This window comes from Ostrea edulis, chromosome 3 (genome assembly GCF_947568905.1).
Source record: "Ostrea edulis chromosome 3, xbOstEdul1.1, whole genome shotgun sequence".
In the NCBI taxonomy this organism is placed as follows: domain Eukaryota; kingdom Metazoa; phylum Mollusca; class Bivalvia; order Ostreida; family Ostreidae; genus Ostrea; species Ostrea edulis.
In genome coordinates, this window is record NC_079166.1 from 57,456,853 (window position 1) to 57,474,425 (window position 17,573).

The 17,573-nt window shown below is 34.4% G+C and overlaps 1 protein-coding gene across 1 annotated transcript; it reads left to right on the forward strand.

The window, feature by feature from the left end:
* The first annotated feature begins 5,346 nt into the window (after positions 1–5,346).
* On the forward strand, positions 5,347–6,465 carry LOC130052656 (uncharacterized). The gene is made up of 2 exons (XM_056158249.1): positions 5,347–5,458; positions 5,947–6,465. The coding sequence occupies exons 1-2, from the start codon at positions 5,402–5,404 to the stop codon at positions 6,409–6,411; spliced, it is 522 nt and encodes a 173-aa protein (XP_056014224.1). The 5' UTR covers positions 5,347–5,401; the 3' UTR covers positions 6,412–6,465.
* Positions 6,466–17,573: the final 11,108 nt, after the last annotated feature.

The following is a 17,573-nucleotide window of genomic DNA, read 5'->3' on the forward strand; positions in this document are numbered from 1 at the left end:
TATGTGCACATACTAGGAGAGGTGTGATACTTGCGTATCTTGAAAATATACTTTGATTGAAAATAGAGGCATTTCATCAATCGCCATCTCTGTATTCATAGTGAAAGTTAGAAATCTGATATTTCCCACATCACACACTTTTGATTTTAAGATTCCATGTAATAAATGATAAATACAGTTGAGTATTACATTTTTGTAGTACAAATACCTGCATGATATAAAGAAATATAGTCGCCTTTTTATCCAAGTTACCTGACGATTTTGAGTTTTCTTGTTTTTTCCCCTGCGAAACTTATTGGCAGATAGACCTAGTCGACTTTAAATATTATAGATCGATTGTAACATTATTGATAGTTTCATGTGAAATTGTTTATAATACAAAAGGGAGAATGACTTTTGTGTAACTCAATGAACATCCTCGGTGTAGAATGTGTTGAATGACAGGATCGCTGCCATGGCCAGGCAGAGAAAAACTGGATTAAAGAGCTGAGATCTAGCAGAAAAAAGAAATTATCGATCATTCTTCAACAAATAGTCTTAAAAATCTAAGTTTGATAAATTACCAACGGATATAAAAGTTTTGGTGCACTAGTATTCTCATAGTAATGGTGCATGAATATTTTTGGGGCCGGGGATATTCATTGTATAACATTTACTGGTTTAAGGTAGTGATTGGAAGGTATCGTGATGGATTAAACAATAGTACTGGGGTATATGATGTTAATGCCAAATGAGCCAATCAAATCTTTCTACCCCATTCATCGCAATATCTCAATCATCAAGTCAATATCAGACATCTGAGAGTTGTCTTTATTTCAGTCACCAATTACCAAGGGCAGACTAAGGGGACAAAAGAGGGAGATAGTAACCGGGTTTTTGTTAACGTCATTGAAATACATAATAATTAGTCTCTTATTGCGGTCAGTAAGTAGAACTATTCATAAAAATAGTTGTGCCAAAAATGTCAAATGGGGCGTGCAACAGCAAACAAAGAACACAAACATCAAGTTTCCATGTACTCCAAACGTAAACGAAGAGAAAATGCTTTTGGCATTTTAAGTAACTGAATATGATTATAGTCACATTTGTACATGTTCACATACAGTGTAATGCAGTGGTAGCAGAGGTAAACACTAGGGAATAATTGAGTTCTGAACAGACCTAGTGTTAATTGTTTTTGGTGTTTACAAGCAAATTTAGAGTGTGCTTTGTATTGTAATTAATGAGGATTGCAACCTACCTCAAACATAATAATTAACACATCTACACCTTCTCCATCACAATAACACATTGATATTAAACCATTCATGTGAACCAAGACTGAAGTCCAGAAAATTCAATACACATTTATTATCATCAAAAGGCACGATATTTCGTTGCAAAAACATCATTAAATGACATTATTTATGTTATATCTATGAATTACAGTTTATATATTCTATGTCAATGGGTGCAGAATATACTGTGCAGCCAATATATACCCCCAAGATTTAGCTCGTAAATCCAGTCCATTGACGTAATAGTAGACGTAAATTCACACCCGAATTACATTTACGTGTGGTGTGGTCTTTATTGATAGTCGAAGACGTAAATTTAATTGTGATCATGAAATATGTGTCACCTTATGCAATACGTAATATTATCATATGGATTACAAGAAAAAAGACCGTCATTTACCGACATACCTAATACACTCTACATACACTCTAGATGCCCATGATAATTGACAAATTGAGTTACATTTAGACAGCGATGTCAAGGTTACTAGAATTATGTAAAGCTAGTAAATGTGACGCTTCAGAAATATGTTCATATGTCGCAATGTAGATGTTCATCAGTTAAAGGAGATTAGGAATATTTCATATGACCAGATATTTATACTTTCTATAGTTATTGCCATAAATCGCTTCAGATCAAGTGAAAGATCCCATTAGGTTGCGATATTAAGTACCTAGAGAGGTAATGTGTGGTCAAAATTATTCATAAATGCTTGGGGATATGTCAAATATTTCTATCATACTTCATATTTGACCCAAAATGTTGAACACCCTCAAAATTGAGTGCAGTTTAGCAAACAATAATCAATTATAACAGTACAAGAATAATTCGCATCTTTCACAACAAATATTGGCAGAGATACATGCTGCCTCTCCTGGGTGCGATCGCCATCGTTTACTTGCATGTCAAGGCCTTGTTTACTTATGATTGTCTTTCTTATTCTTTTAAGTACAAAAGGGATGATTTTAAGGTCACAATATAATATAAAATACCGTAGTGCATACAATTTATAATTAAAATTCAAAAGAAATAAAGTAGAAATTGTAATAAGCATTTGACGATAAGATTTACAGCTACACGGCATGATAACGGTATATATAGTAAATGGCGACAATTAACATTTCCTCGGGATGAAACTATGGTACTTTGATTCTACTATTGTGATGTTGAATTATCAAAGAGTTAATCTGGGAATGCTTAAACATTTAAGGTATAGAAACGTAAGCTGGTGGTATCTCTTGAAATTCATTTCCGGAAGGGAGGGGGTAGGGTTACAAAATTTGACATAGTTTTAGATTTAACCCCACTTGGTAGATTTTTTTCTATTCAATATTTTAGACATTACTTCAGTTATTGTAAAATGAAATAAAGTAAGACATTTTATGAGCAAAGCTTTTTTGTTGTCAAAAGATTATGTCTGATATTGTCTGTTCTCTACACTGATGTAAATTAGTTAATGAGAATAAAGTGATTTGCATTGTCATTGTCATTGAGAAACACCACATTTATGTAAATTTGGTCAAATACAGAGTCAAATCATCCTAAAGTTTTCTTAAGATGCATTTTAAATTTTTTGATCAATGTTGATTTTTTTTAACTGTGTTTGTTTAACTTCCATAAGTATATAAGACAAGCACTATTTGTTATGTCTATATGTGTCTTATTGGGCTCTGTGTTATTTTTCTCAATTTTGGCATTTTTTTGTCTTTGGAAGCTGGAGAATAGAAGCTTTTAATTTAATTTCCCCCCAAAATTAACCTGATTGCTTAACATGATTTTTTATATATCTTAGGGTAAAGTGAAAATATTATGATAAATCAAATTGAGAACAAATCAATGTATGTTTTTTTAAGGAGCTAGTTATCAGTAGCTACTTTAAGTTTCGCAACAAGTTAGAATGAATTATTTCCGTATCAAGTAGTAGTTTTTAAAATCAATAACAATCTGACCTCATAAATACCTCACTTACTGCATCTAGTTTTGTATATCTCACCGGCCCTATTCTATACACCTTTTGCAAGAAATTTCAATTTCAAATTTCCGAATTAGATATCCAAAATTATGTCTGTTGTTGTAAATGTATAAAATTTGAGGGACTTTTAAAGTTTCACCTACATTTTTGTAAACCCGGGCGACAAAGAGAGCTTTCAGGTGTGGAAAGACGATAGTCCATGAAATTAGCAACTCTAGTTTATTACATTGTTACATTGATTGCACGTTTTCATGGTTACGTCAAATGTAAACTTGTAAAGATATATTTATTGTGATAGATTTTGTATGAAAGCTTTCTAACATAACTTTGAGATGAATTAAGCAATATTATGGTAGATATATGACTTTACAGATGATTATAACGGAAAATAATAGTTATTATTGTTTTGTCAAGTTCAGTTCCACACTAGACGAGCAACATTTTCTACCCCATGTATCGAAACATTTGAATAATCAACACCTTATTAGGCGTATGAGTAATGTGTTTATTAACAGAACACTACTAACAGGCTAAAATTGTTAAAAGAGTTTGAACAACTTACGTTGTCGTTGATGAAATCAAATTATGCAATAAATTGTGATCTACAAAGAATCCAAAATTTAAAGTAGAAACACGAAGCCCTGCACATACCAAAGGTGCCTAGGTGGAGTAACAACTCCCTGTCATACCCGCACTCGGCATCAGTTGTGAATGTCACGCGTCCTCGGAGATGACCTTAGAAAGGGATGTTCCGTGTCACAGTAGGTGTGGGACGCTAAAGAACCCTCACTACTCAATGGCCGTAAACGCTGAACATAGGTCTGAATTTAAAGCTCTTAACCGGTATTGGTGACGTCTCCATATGAGTGCAAAAATTATCGAGACTAAAGTGTGTCTGAAAATGTTGATGAGTTTTAAAATAGCATGTCTAGCTTAAGTATCTCCGAACACTTTTCATGTAAAGGATCTTTATTTCTTTCCGAGTATATCAATAAAAGTTCAATACCATCCTCTGGTATGTCCAGGGGTCTGTGTTTGCTCAACTTTCTTTTATTTTGCATTCCTTCTAAGAGTTATGAGATTGATCACTGTTCGTTATCTTCACCTTTGGCATGTAGAACCTTTTGAATAAATTTGGCCTCATAAGAATAAAAAACCAGTTTAGCCAAGAAAGGATTAAATTTGTACCAATGAGAAATACAACAGACTGTAGGAAGACCCGATTAGCAAAGACTGTGAATATATTGTCAATGAGGAACTCCAGCATCTTTTGAATATCAATTAAAGGGTACTTGTGCGTAGAATTATTTCACTTAAGTTTTTGTATTGAAAGAATTCTAATGATATGATATAAAGTACTTAATTTATTCTGCTACCTTTATATAAATATTCCATTTATATTTGAATTTCTTATCGTATGTAATTATCTTTAAAGAAACACGCGAGCTATAATTAAGTTTAAGGTTAGTTTCAGTATTGCAGAAATCATTAGGAATCACAGCCTACAGTTTCTGCGGACTGAAACTTAGTGAAATAAAAACAATTTATAGACTGCGGAAACCACACAGGAAACATTAAGGTCAGGAGTCTGCAGATTTCAGCTTGATGTTATTTTGTAAAAACTATATAATTGTTTATGCCACTGCTGAAACTATGCGATAAAATTCATCGCCATGCTTCCGCAAGGATTTAGTCTTATGAAAACTTGTATTTTTAGTAAGGGATTTTTTTCTGAGAGCGAAGAAACTATCTAGAAGCGTTATTTTAGTAATGTATGATCTGGGTTTTTCCTAATAACTTGTCGCAAGTAAAGGAATTATTGTTATGTAATTATTTGGGGGTTCTTGTGTGATCTGCTCATTTCAATAACTTACAGCAAACAAGAAAGTAGTGTGGTAAATATTGTGGAAGTAACTATGGATTTACGCTTTGTTTGGAATTGATCAAAGGATACTTTGGTGGAAATGACTATGAACGGTTGGCACGTCTTTGATAGTCTGCCTATTGTTATTCATATAATTACGATTGCTGCCCTGATATGGCGTCTTCATTGAAAACCTTTACATTTGCAATTGTCCAGAACTAATATTGTATATAAAGCTTCAAGAGACGGAGAACTGCAGATGGTCTCTCAATCATAATCAAGACAAGATGAATTTCTCAGTTTGTCTTCTTGTAGCTCTCTTCGGGGGTACAGTGTCCTACCCAGTAAGTACATGTTTTAATTATTATGTCTTAGTATGTATTTGAAATGGAAATACAGACTAAATAATCGAACTAACGTGTTTTATAGATCAAGAAGAATTCAATATCTCATATAACCGATAACATCCAAATTAAAGTAATACTAGCTTGACCAGATAAAGCACCATTGCTAATTCCAAAGAAGGAAAATTCTTTCATGGACCATGTCTTTATCTTCCAAGTATAAAAACATGTCCACCTGTAATACACCTCCAAATATGATGAAGGGATAAAATTCAATTTTCATTCGTGTAAAGCATTTGAGATAATCGTAGTAAAGAAAAGAAATTGTGCTGTTTTGTGCAAATGAGAAACTGTTTCCTAAATTAAAAAAATGATATATCTATCAAGTATTCAGTTCTTTGTGCGAGTTATGCACATCCATATGTTTGCCATTAATTCAGATTCATGATATATACAGTTGATTATGATTTCTTTATTATCCATTGAAGGCTAGCGGAGAAAAGTTTTTGGAAGACCAAAAGGATGCAATGCAGAATGGAAAAACATTATGGAATAAATTGCTGCAAGGAAAGGGCGGAATTTATTTTACTGAAAACAAGAAAGAGGAAGACGATGTAAACGAAATATCCCCATTGACTGAAAAGCACTTCAGTTTTAGACCAGAGGGAGAAAAAGACAATACGGGGAAATATCCGCATCTCAAAGTTGAGACAGAGAGAAACAGAGTTCCTCTTCCATCTATCAGTGGACCGTCTCACGCTGAGAATTCTGAAGGAGAGATGCTAGAAAAGGAAAGGACCGCGAAGAACCCAGGAAGAAAACATAAGGTGCAGTACAAATCTAGGAAACGCCTGATGAATGGACGGAAGACAATCTTAGTCAGAGGTTCACGAGACCTTTCCAGAGGTTCAACTGGGGGATTACCTTATATGTTTCATATCCTTTATGAGTAACATAAAATATTTTTGAGACTTGTTTGAAAAAGAAATAAAGTAGTTTCCAACGAAGTTTGTTTTCATTAGGTAGATTTAAAGACCGCGAAAATAAGCACCGCCTTCAAATTTACCTGGTCTGTAAACCCTTGTCAATCAGGAGAAACTAAGCTTCAGAGTGGATGCTAGAAATTTGATGTAGAGAGAGTCACACAATGATAGTAGTAAATTTTGCATACAATTACATAAATTATGATATAATATATTAGGTTATGCTTAGGAATGGGTACGATTGATATTATTTATTATGGATTGTTAAATGTGATTTACACAGACATCGATTTTATGCTAAACAGATTAATTATGAGTAAAAACATTGTACGTTAATGAAATCTTATTTACACTTAGTTGAAAATTTATGAGCGTAATTTTCCCCTCGAGACATGGCGACAAAAGGTCAACTTATCGAAAGAGAAATTGGCCGCTATAAGGGTTCTTTCTTGTGTATAATGGTTAGAATTGGGATCAAGAGGAAGAGGAAATTTTTCGTCTAGACCAGTTATTGAAGGAAATGTCGGAAAATACGAATGTCCTGTTTTTGTAGGCCATGCGGTATGGACGAGTCACACAGACAACTTTGGTAGCCAGATAATTCTGGTGTGCGGTCGAGAAAAACTAATTCAAACAGAATGAAACTTTCTAAACTGTTTTGGAATATATAGTCATCATGCGGTGTGGAACGATGATCGGAACACCAGAAAATCTGCCGCAGTAAGCAGGAACTCCCGTCGGAGACTGTATGTTTGACAGTCATGTATCGTCGGATACTGGTTATCCGACGAACGAAGGCAGTCAAATGGATATAATAAAACTTTGAAAAAAGAATATTCTGTCTAAGTTTTCAATGACTAACGTTCTCATTTATATAAAATAAATTTATCGAGCTTTACTTTTACGTTTGATTCATCAGATTTAATTATTAACGTTTCGATTAACCTGTGCAAGAGAAATCACTACCATGGATTTTTAATCATACAAATATGTAGAGGTAGTGGAGGTAACACAGATAACAGTCCGTGTATTTGGGACGGTACATGTATATATATATATATATATATATATATATATATATATATATATATATACATATATATATATATATACATATGTATATGTATATATATATATATATATATATATATATATATATATTAAAAGAAATAGAATAAACAGTACACAAAGTTAAAATATTAACGCAAGTGCTTTCATTTTATAATCCTCAGGCGTTACATTTTAAAATAGTTTTGAAATGGCCTGACGTTATAAAGGTCATATATATATATATATATATATATATATATATATATATATATATACATATACATGTAAAAGCTAGCAGGGTTTGCTCGGGCTTGGGACTTCACACCTGCCTTAAATTAGCTCCACCCCTAACTTAACTTGCCTGAGGGAAACCGACAGGTTGGAAACATCGGCCTTTAAACTCACATTGTGCTCACTTCACTACTACAAGAAACTGAAATCTCACATATTTTACCTCTAATTGAGAAATGTAGCAGTGGACAGTCAGTCTAGCGTTGCCACATCACGTAATATACAATGGGTTCTACACATGATAAACACAATCTCAACGGTCATATCTTATCAATTGAATCGTATCCAACGTGAAGAACAAACATGGAAAAGGTGGGAACCTCGAGAACGAGAGAAAGGACTCCAATAAAAACTAGAGATCTGGGATTTCGCTCAACCTCTATCATGGAGTAAAAGGAAATGAATTGCTTTTTATATTGAATTGGGAGGGGGGTGAAGGTTAATTTCGTGGGTCGGATTTCCTGTAAAGGAACATTAAAGAGTGTTATGGTATTTGCTTTTGGAAAAGAAGTGCAGAGGTTCCCAAGAGATGTTATTTTCATGAATTCAGCTAGAATCTACTCTTAAATATAAGTATAATTACTGCAATTTCTGACAATTAGTCCAGCTTTTAGTCATGTCAGGTCACCTCATGGACCCGGTCTCTGGTTAACATTTTTTCATGTTGATTTGACCATGGGTGATGAATTGTTTTATTATACCTTTATAGAAAGAAAATCTAACTAATATAGATTCTGCATTTCTAACACGCATTCATATTTCTAAACTCTTTGTGTGTCCCGTTGATCATTTAAAAAGGTAGGCTATAAGTTCTACCTTGGACTTGAGATTGTGCATCGAATTTGAAACTCAAAAGACAAATGATCTTTTCGTCTTAGAGATAGGAAACTGGTTTATTACAAAAATAATTATTTCTACGTCTGATAAAAATTCTACGTCTGCAACTTTACTTTAAAATCAAACTGTCCCGGTCCTGCATAGTTGTTCACCAGACATGACGCAGATTGTGCTAAAAAATTATGACATAGTGTCTCTATGAGAAGCATAGGAGCTTTTCTACCGTAGGTCTACGTAAGATTGTGGTTTCATTCACTCAACATAATGGTTGCTTTTAGAATGTATTTTCTAATCAATTCGTTAGCAGTCAAATTTAGCGGTCATTAATAAAAATGACCGGTCAATATTGTGCACATGCAGTGGTTTGGAGGTCATTATTGCAATAAACTGTGCATTGTGGAGTCATTATTGAATTTTAAAGGCTTCCCATCAGCCAATCAGATTTGAGAATTACGGAGTCATAATAATTTTTTTTACTCAATATTACATTGAAGACATTGAATAGTCAGTACTGGTAACAACACTACGTACACGTATGTATGTACACGGATTTTGTGTACATCGTGGGTTCCAGTAGATCATGATACTCAAAACATTTTCTCCTAAAAGATTTTAAAGCGAAAGATTTTACACTCAATGCATCCCCTTTTCTCTATTCATACCAGTTTTGTTAGAATTTATAGTAGAAATTAGATGGTAGCAATATGACATTATCCCCTGCACATGGTGTTTATATTTCTCAACTGATTCAATACGCAAGAGGCTACTGACAAAAACAAGATGATGATGTAGGGGTTGCAACAGCCTCGTTTAAAGTAAGCTTTCGCAAATTCTATGTTCGTTATGACGATCAAGTTTGCCAATAGAACCTATCATTGGGTCAAATTCTGTTTGACTTGTTTCATACCGATTGTTGGGCCGTTATTGGCACACTGATTTTGACTACGAATAACTCCATTTACTTGATCAATATATAGGGCTCACAGCGGGTGTGACCAGTCAACAGGGGATGCTAACTCCTCCCAGGCACCTGATCCCACCTTTGGTGTGTTCAGGGGTCCGTGTTTGCCCAACGCTCTATTTTGTATTGCTTATAAGAGTTAATGAGATTAATAACTGTTCGTTATCTTCACCTCTCATGGTACCAACACCAAACATGAAAAAATATAAATCCCGAAGCAATCCTAAAGCAGGTACGCAGGATGAAAGGGTGCAAGGGGGTATCTTTTTCTTCTTCAGGAATTGTGCAATTTATGTATTTTTTATGCAAAGGTGTGATTACTTTGCTGCCCCTCCCACATTTTCATATAGTGGTATTGAATGCAGTGGATACATTAGCTTGAACTGAGGAGGAAGATCTAGGTGCTGAAGGACACACCTCTCCTCAGTTTAGAAATTTGAGGTTTTAACACAGGTAGCATTGACGTTGTTTTTCTTTTCTTTTTTCTATCAAGATTTTTCAAATAATTGTGAAGTCAGTCCCCCCCCCCCTTTGAAAAACAGTGCATGCCTGTAAGGTAGATATTGTCCGGAAAGGAATGACCAACTGTTGGACCTTTCTTTACATACTAATTTTCACCACGGATTACTTAATTTACCTTATCAATATATAGTTTCACGGTCAAGACTAGATGCAGATTCCTATTAGAATCCTGATCCCAACTCTGTTGTGTTCAGAAGTCTGTTTGCCTTACTCTTAATTTTGCATATGGAGTTCGAGAGATTGATCACTGTTCGTTATCTTCACTTTTTTATTGGGAGTATGCAGATTAAATTACTTTAATTATAGCAGTATTGACAAGAAATGTTATACACAACTTTGTTCCTTATCTCCCGATGAAATTTTGATTTGGTTTGTGGTGAGAGTTATGTTCTTTTTAAATTTAAAGGCACTAATGATAGTTCCCCAGTAAGTATCAAATTTTGGGGTATCTTGGCATAATATGGATTATTTATCCTTTTTTCATATTTCTTATAATTTTCTTCAGATCTTATACATTGATGTTCGAAATCATGGGATTTTCATTGACTTGAAGGATGTACCCTTCTAAGCTTAATGTAAACCGTTCAAGTCGTGAACATTATAATTGGTATCATTATTTTGAATGCAATTTGATCACTTAGATTTGTTTTATTCAGAAAAGTAATCAGTTTAACTGATTTAAAATCAAGAATGAACCAGAAAGAGATAAGTTGTGTCGGATATGAACTCAAGTCATCCATCCACCAAGACATGGAAACCAAAATTTGCTTTCGCTGAAATAATTCTCTGCATTAAACTTCCTGATGTTATGATTAATGGGTCTTAAGCTTCTCAGTAATGACATCCATGGTCTGCATGTAAAGAATCCACTGAATCTGTTTTCTGGAGGCCTATATCATAATGAACAGCAGATATAAATACACATTTTACAACTCGTCTTCGTTCACACTAAAAGGAAATTCAATTGGTGATTCAATACAATGAATGGACAAATTACGTTATTGCCGGGTATGAATCGAATCTAAAAGAATAGAAGCAGAAGAGATATTGAAGTGAGAAGACACAAATGGGAAGATTGGTCATTTGGCACTCTGTTTTTCCTTTTAGTTCTTACAAGTTTATTGTTATTTCTGATTTCCAAACTTTTCGCTTGAGCATCACAGAAGAGACATTGTTTGTCGAAATGCGCATCTGGTGCAACAAAATTGGTACCGTATAAGTTTTACATCACTGTTTCTTATCTTCACCTTTCATCATAAAGAATCCTCCTGTCGTCCAACTGTATTGCAAAATCTGAAGAGTTGCAATTATACATGTCTCTTATGGATGTTAAAAACACAGAACCTTACTCTAAAATACCAGGAAGTTGGGAAATAGAATAGAAATCAATTAGAAATAGAATATTCTACAATGCCATGTCATCAGAGTATATAAACATTCCCACCAAATCAGAATGACAAAATCCCTGCGTCAAGACATGTTTACTTGGCATTTTAATGGCGTTGTGTTTTCCCAGACAGCGAATGGGCTACATCAGATATATTACAGTTATTTACAGATAGTGCAGATTCGGCCAGTCTTGGTGGGGGTGGGGGTGGGGGCTACCAGAAAGCAGATGTACACTCCAAGTCCATCCTAGTTCAGTTACAGACCATGCTCTCAGACGTCATCTCCATAAATTGTTAGATGCATCATCAGCAACCAATACAAAATTATCGTATGAAGTAGGCATTGAGGGGGTATGATTTTGACGTTTTTTAAGTCACTGCAAAACCCGAACTAACATACTTAGGTCATGATTGATTAATGTCATATTTTTGAAATACAAAACCATAAATTATAGCGGTTGGGACCTTATTTTGATTAAATAATTTTGTATGAATGCCGTTTTGACGTGGTTGTAGCAAACATGAGGTAACGACATAAGCACGAGATTTTCGACGCCATGTTTACGTTGTTTACTTTGACAGCAGCCAGAGTTTGGTTTTCATGGGTGTTTTTATTTTTGTCGTAATAATCAATATATGGATTTGATAGAGACTCTTCGATGCCTCACAACAATGCTCCTTTGTGTCTGCCAAACAGTTGAAAGTAAGGAAGATAACTAATACATTTAATCAATAGGTAACTTAGGCATCATTTACGTAATATAAGAAACAAATATCAATAACGAATCATTCTTACCAGACACCTGAATTATAATAAAATGGTATCACGTGAATTCGTACACGTGTTATTCATGGTATGTATTTATGTTCCGAGGAAACGACACCATTTTGTGTAACTAATTTCAATAAACCGTGAATTATTTGGGAATGGCTACAAATGAAAAGTGAAGATAACGAACAGTGATCAATCTCACAACTCCTATAAGCAATAAAAAATAGAGAGTTGGGCAAACACAGACCCCTGGATATACCAGAGATGGGATCAGGTGCCTAAGAGGAGGAAGCATCCCCTGTCGACCGGTCACACCCGCCATGAGCCCTATATCTTTATCAGGTAAATATAATTTTGGTGAACTTATTGTTTGAAGTAAAAATCGCCATTACCTTTTTCATTGGAGATGGAATATATTAGAAACTACGATACATGTAGTTATAGGCGTAAATTTCGATGCATGTCTTGAGTGGAAACATTGTTAACTCCAAGAGTTTATTTCAATCCTTCGTACAATTGTTGACGAATACTGTCGTATCGGGAGGTGAATTTCGCATAATGTTAGTAAAATTATTGCTGCCTCCATGTAACGTGTTCATATTAAACAGCGGGACAACGTTTGATTGTCGTGAATAAAAAGGTCACTTTGCAGGTTTCTTAATTTATTTGATAGTATGGTGTAATGTGATATCATAATATTTCCGAACAGACAGACGGGTGAATTGATGTTTAGACAAACGGACTGATATACAGAAGGATAACATCAAATGTATCAAATACAGCTCGTAGTATCAAATATATAGATATATCTGATGTATGAAATACACAACACCTTCAATGTTTCATCCTTATTTTGTGATCCTTGCGTGCCAAAATACATATTAAAACAACAACGTATGAAAGATTTCGTAAAAGGACAGGAGTTCACGGGGTTAACTTTGGAATATTAGTTACATCGTTACACTGTGTTTTTCATATTTCATGTTTAATTAGACGTTGTTAAAATATATTATTTGTTACGGTCTTTGTTAAGGAGCTCTTGAAGATATCCTTGTGATATATTAAACAATAGTACTTGGGTACATGCTTTTACAAATGATAATAATGGAAAAGAATTCAATGCCAAATGCGACAAACAAATCTTCAACCCCATGCATCGAACTATTTCAATTATCAAGTCAATATCAGACATCTGAAAGATGTCTTTATTTTTAGCCACCAATTACCAAGAACAGACTAAGGGGACAAGAGAGCGAGAACATGATTATATTGTTGTTAACGTCATTGGATTACATATGACAATTGGTTTCTTATTGCGGTCAGCAAGTAGAGTTATTTATTAAATATTTGTGACCAAAATGGGAAATAGAACGTGAAACAGTAAAGAATTAAAGAAAACAAACTTCAAATTTTCATATTCTCTAAACATCAACAAAGAAGCATTGGTTATGACATCTTCAGTAAATAAACCTAAATATAGCCACACAAGTATACATACAGTGTGATCTAGCGGTAGCAATGATAGCTTCTTAGGAAAAATGGAGTGAATGAACAAACCTAGTCTTCATTTTATTTGCATTTACAAACAGATGAAATGAGAGTGTGATTTGTAATGCAAATAGTGATGATTGCAAGCTGCCATGGACACTTACTTTCAGAGCAGTGTATGGTGATTATGGAGCAGTTACCGGATTGATCGCCGGTAGCCAGATAGCCCAGTTCATAAAGCACCAGACCGCGATTAAAGGTCCGGGTTCGAAACCCGATAGGGTCGGTTGCATTTTCTTTCTTCCTGTTACATTTGGTGAAAATGCTCACCAGGGGATGATGTCATCAAGTTTTGAAGACATTTAAGGAGGGAGGAATGTGGTGTTCGGACGGGTTCTATCGTCGGTGGAATGTAGCTTAGTTGGTTGACACTAGGCCTGCCTGGAGACCCAGGGCGTCCGGTTTCGAATTACGACCTGGTCCGTTACAGTGTCCCCCCTTTCTGGTACAATTAGCACACCCTGAAAAGAAAACATCGATATTCAACCATTCGTGTCAAATACATTGTATACTTCCTTTTAATGCTAAACTCCGCTGGTAATGTTGGTATTATGAATATTCAAAGCATTGATAAAACGGTGGTAAACCACTTTGAAATAATTTGATTGCTTTGATTTTTCAGTGCTTAGATATATATTACTTTATACAAATTCCTCCTACACGTCCATGTTCTTTCTCTTTTTAACTGTAGTTCTGTCATTACTAGTGATATCGATAACGTTGACTATGACGATCTGACGTCACTTATTTTAAAAGGTCCAAAATTCAAATGCCCGCGATATTTCAGTTAACAACAGAACTTCAACTCTATCGAAGATTCTGTGGAAGACTATGCTAGAGGATGTGTTTAATATGAAAAAAATAGGTCATTGTGTCAGAATGGGTAAATAATGTAAGAGAAATATCAAATTATGTATTTTAAAACACGCTATTCAAATACATTATGTACTGATTCCAGCTGACAAAGTTTGTAAGATCATATCATTTGTTTATAAAACTCATGATTACACCTGTATTTTAGTTATAGTACCTATATTGAAGTTGAAAACTTAAATAAAAATCATTGCATGATGAAATATTTTATCAAATCTTTATCTTTACTCCTACCGACGGGTGGCGGTAGCTCATTTGTAGAACGATCGTTTCGTAATCAAGAGGTTATAAGTTGGAGCCCCACTCAAATCGAATACCTAGACATAGAAAACAGTTATGAAAAGGTAACGAACCGTAATTAATCTCATAACTCTTTTAAGGTACACAAAATGAAAAGTAGAGCAAACACGGACCCCTTGACATACAAGAAGTAGGATCAGATGTCTTGGAGGAGTAAGCATTTCCAATTGCCAGGTCACATCCGGCATGAACCCTATATCTTGATCAGGTAAACGGAGTAATCCGTAGTCAAAATCAGTGTGTAAAGAACGACTTAACAGTAGGTGTTTAACACGTCAGACAGCATTTGACACATTGAGAGATCAAAACATCATATGCAGTTGTTGATGAAATATTGCTATATAGATATGGAAAAATGACGATGTAGACGCTGAAATCATCCCGTTAGTCATAAAACTGAGTTGTTAGTTAGCCGCTACAGATGTGGAATACTTTTTGGAGTCCTTTATTTTCGAAATGTTTGGGATATAATGAATCGACATATTGAGGAAAATGTTTATTATTGTTAATAATCTATAAAATAGATAAGAATACATTTAAATGTTGAGTTGAAGCCCACAGCATGATTTTTTTCTTCTGATATATAAGCTTTTGAATGAAGTATATCTCGTAAGAATAAAAACAGTTCATCTAAAATAGGGACATAATTTCAACAGACTGTTGGAATACTCGATCATCAAAGACTATGGTGATATTGTCAATGAGGAACTTTAGCATCTTTTACTACGAACTCGATGTATAATCATCTACACATTGCGAAAACCATACATAAAACATCACTGACAGGTTTCCGTGGACTGAAACTTGATGGAATCTTATGAAGACTCTACTTGTTGATACTACTGATAAAAGCATACAGGAAACATCAACGTAGATTTCCGAAAGGTTTCAGTGATTATCTTTAAAACTAATAAACTATTTAAAAATCCCTGTTTAGAAATATTATAATCTGTTATTTTTTTTCCAATAACTTACCTCGGGTAAATTAAAGAAATTAGTGTGAAGTAATTATTTGGGGAAAGAATGGGGGACATTTTGTTTGGAATTGATGAAAAGATACTAGTGTGGAATTCACCTTATACAGATGCTATCAAGGAGACACATCGTTTGTAGTCCGCCTATTTTTGAAATATATTGTCACGATTTTTGCCCTAATATAGCTTCTTCATTGTGAAACTTTACATTTATGCAGAAGTAATTGCGGATATATAACTCCCATAAACAGAAATCTGCAGATTGTTCTTTAATCGCCAACGAGACAAGATGAATGTTCCAGTGTGTCTTCTTGTAGCTCTCTTCGGGGGTACAGTGGCTTACCCAGTAAGTACATATTATTGTTTTAGTTCAGTGATGCTAATTATTGGTTATTGTATTCTATTCGAAAGAGAAATAAAGATAAAATTATCAATGTAACATGTTTTATAGATCAGGAGGTATATAATCTCCCAATGAAACAATAAACTTCAAATTAATTTAATACTAGCTTGACTAGGGAGGAAACACCGATGTAGATTTTAACGTCATTGATCAAGGAGGTGATTGATTGATTGTATACCGTTTAACGTCCGTTTTTGATAATCTTTCATTTAGTTGGAGACTTCGCAATTGCCGGTAAAGGGCTACAACAATTTAGGTTTACGTTCGGCACTTATGACCTTTGAGTAGTAAGGGAACTTTATCGCGCCATTCCATCTGTGACATAGTGCTTAAGTTTTTATTTTTGGAGAAAATGTATTGAAAAGGAAAATACCAATTTAAAACAAATATGCTAGCATTCCGATGCAGGTGGGGTATTTATTCTGCTGCAAACAAACTCCAGCTATTTGGTTCTTTCATGGGCAATATCTTTTTCATCCATACGTAAAACATTTTGTCTACTTCTAATATGCGTCCAAATACGATGAGACGATACAATAAAATTTTTGTCATTGCCAAAACATTAAAAAATGATAGGAGTTAAGAGACGAAATTGGACTGTTTTGTACAAGTTGGTATACGTTTTAGTATGTACATTGTCTAGATTTAAATAAGAATTTTAACAAACAATTTGTTCTATGAGTGGATACTGCAAATTTACATACTTGCCATTAATTTGGGTTCGTTATATATATAATTCATTCAGATTTACTTTATTATTCATTGAAGGCTAGCGACGACGAGTTTTGGAAAGAACAGGGGGATATAATTCAAATTGTAAAACCATTATGGAAAAAAAAATGCTAGAGAGAAAGGACCAAGTTAACGTTATGAAATACACCAAGGATAATATGGCTCCAATGACCCAAGAAGATTTCATTTTTAGACAAGAGGGAGAAGGGGACGATCCAGGGAAATATCCGGATCTCAAAGACGAGACAGAAAGAAACAGAGTTCATCGTCCACCTCTTAGTGGACCGTCTCATATTGAGAATTCTGATAGAGAAATGCAAGGAAAGGAAAGGAACCCAAATATTCCAAGAAGAGAACATATGGCGAAGTACAAAACTCTGGAAGGGGTCAAAAGGTGGATAAGAACAGGTTATGGCGCAGGCTATGACGGGGGGTAACGTCGATCAGTCTGATTTCCTGCATGAGTAACACAACATTTTAT

Excerpts from the sequence above, each read along its gene's own strand:
- LOC130052656 (XM_056158249.1), top strand. The coding sequence starts at position 5,402 with ATGAATTTCTCAGTTTGTCTTCTTGTAGCTCTCTTCGGGGGTACAGTG. Across the intron at positions 5,459-5,946 it reads GGGGTACAGTGTCCTACCCA|GCTAGCGGAGAAAAGTTTTT; the intron begins GTAAGTACATGT and ends TATCCATTGAAG.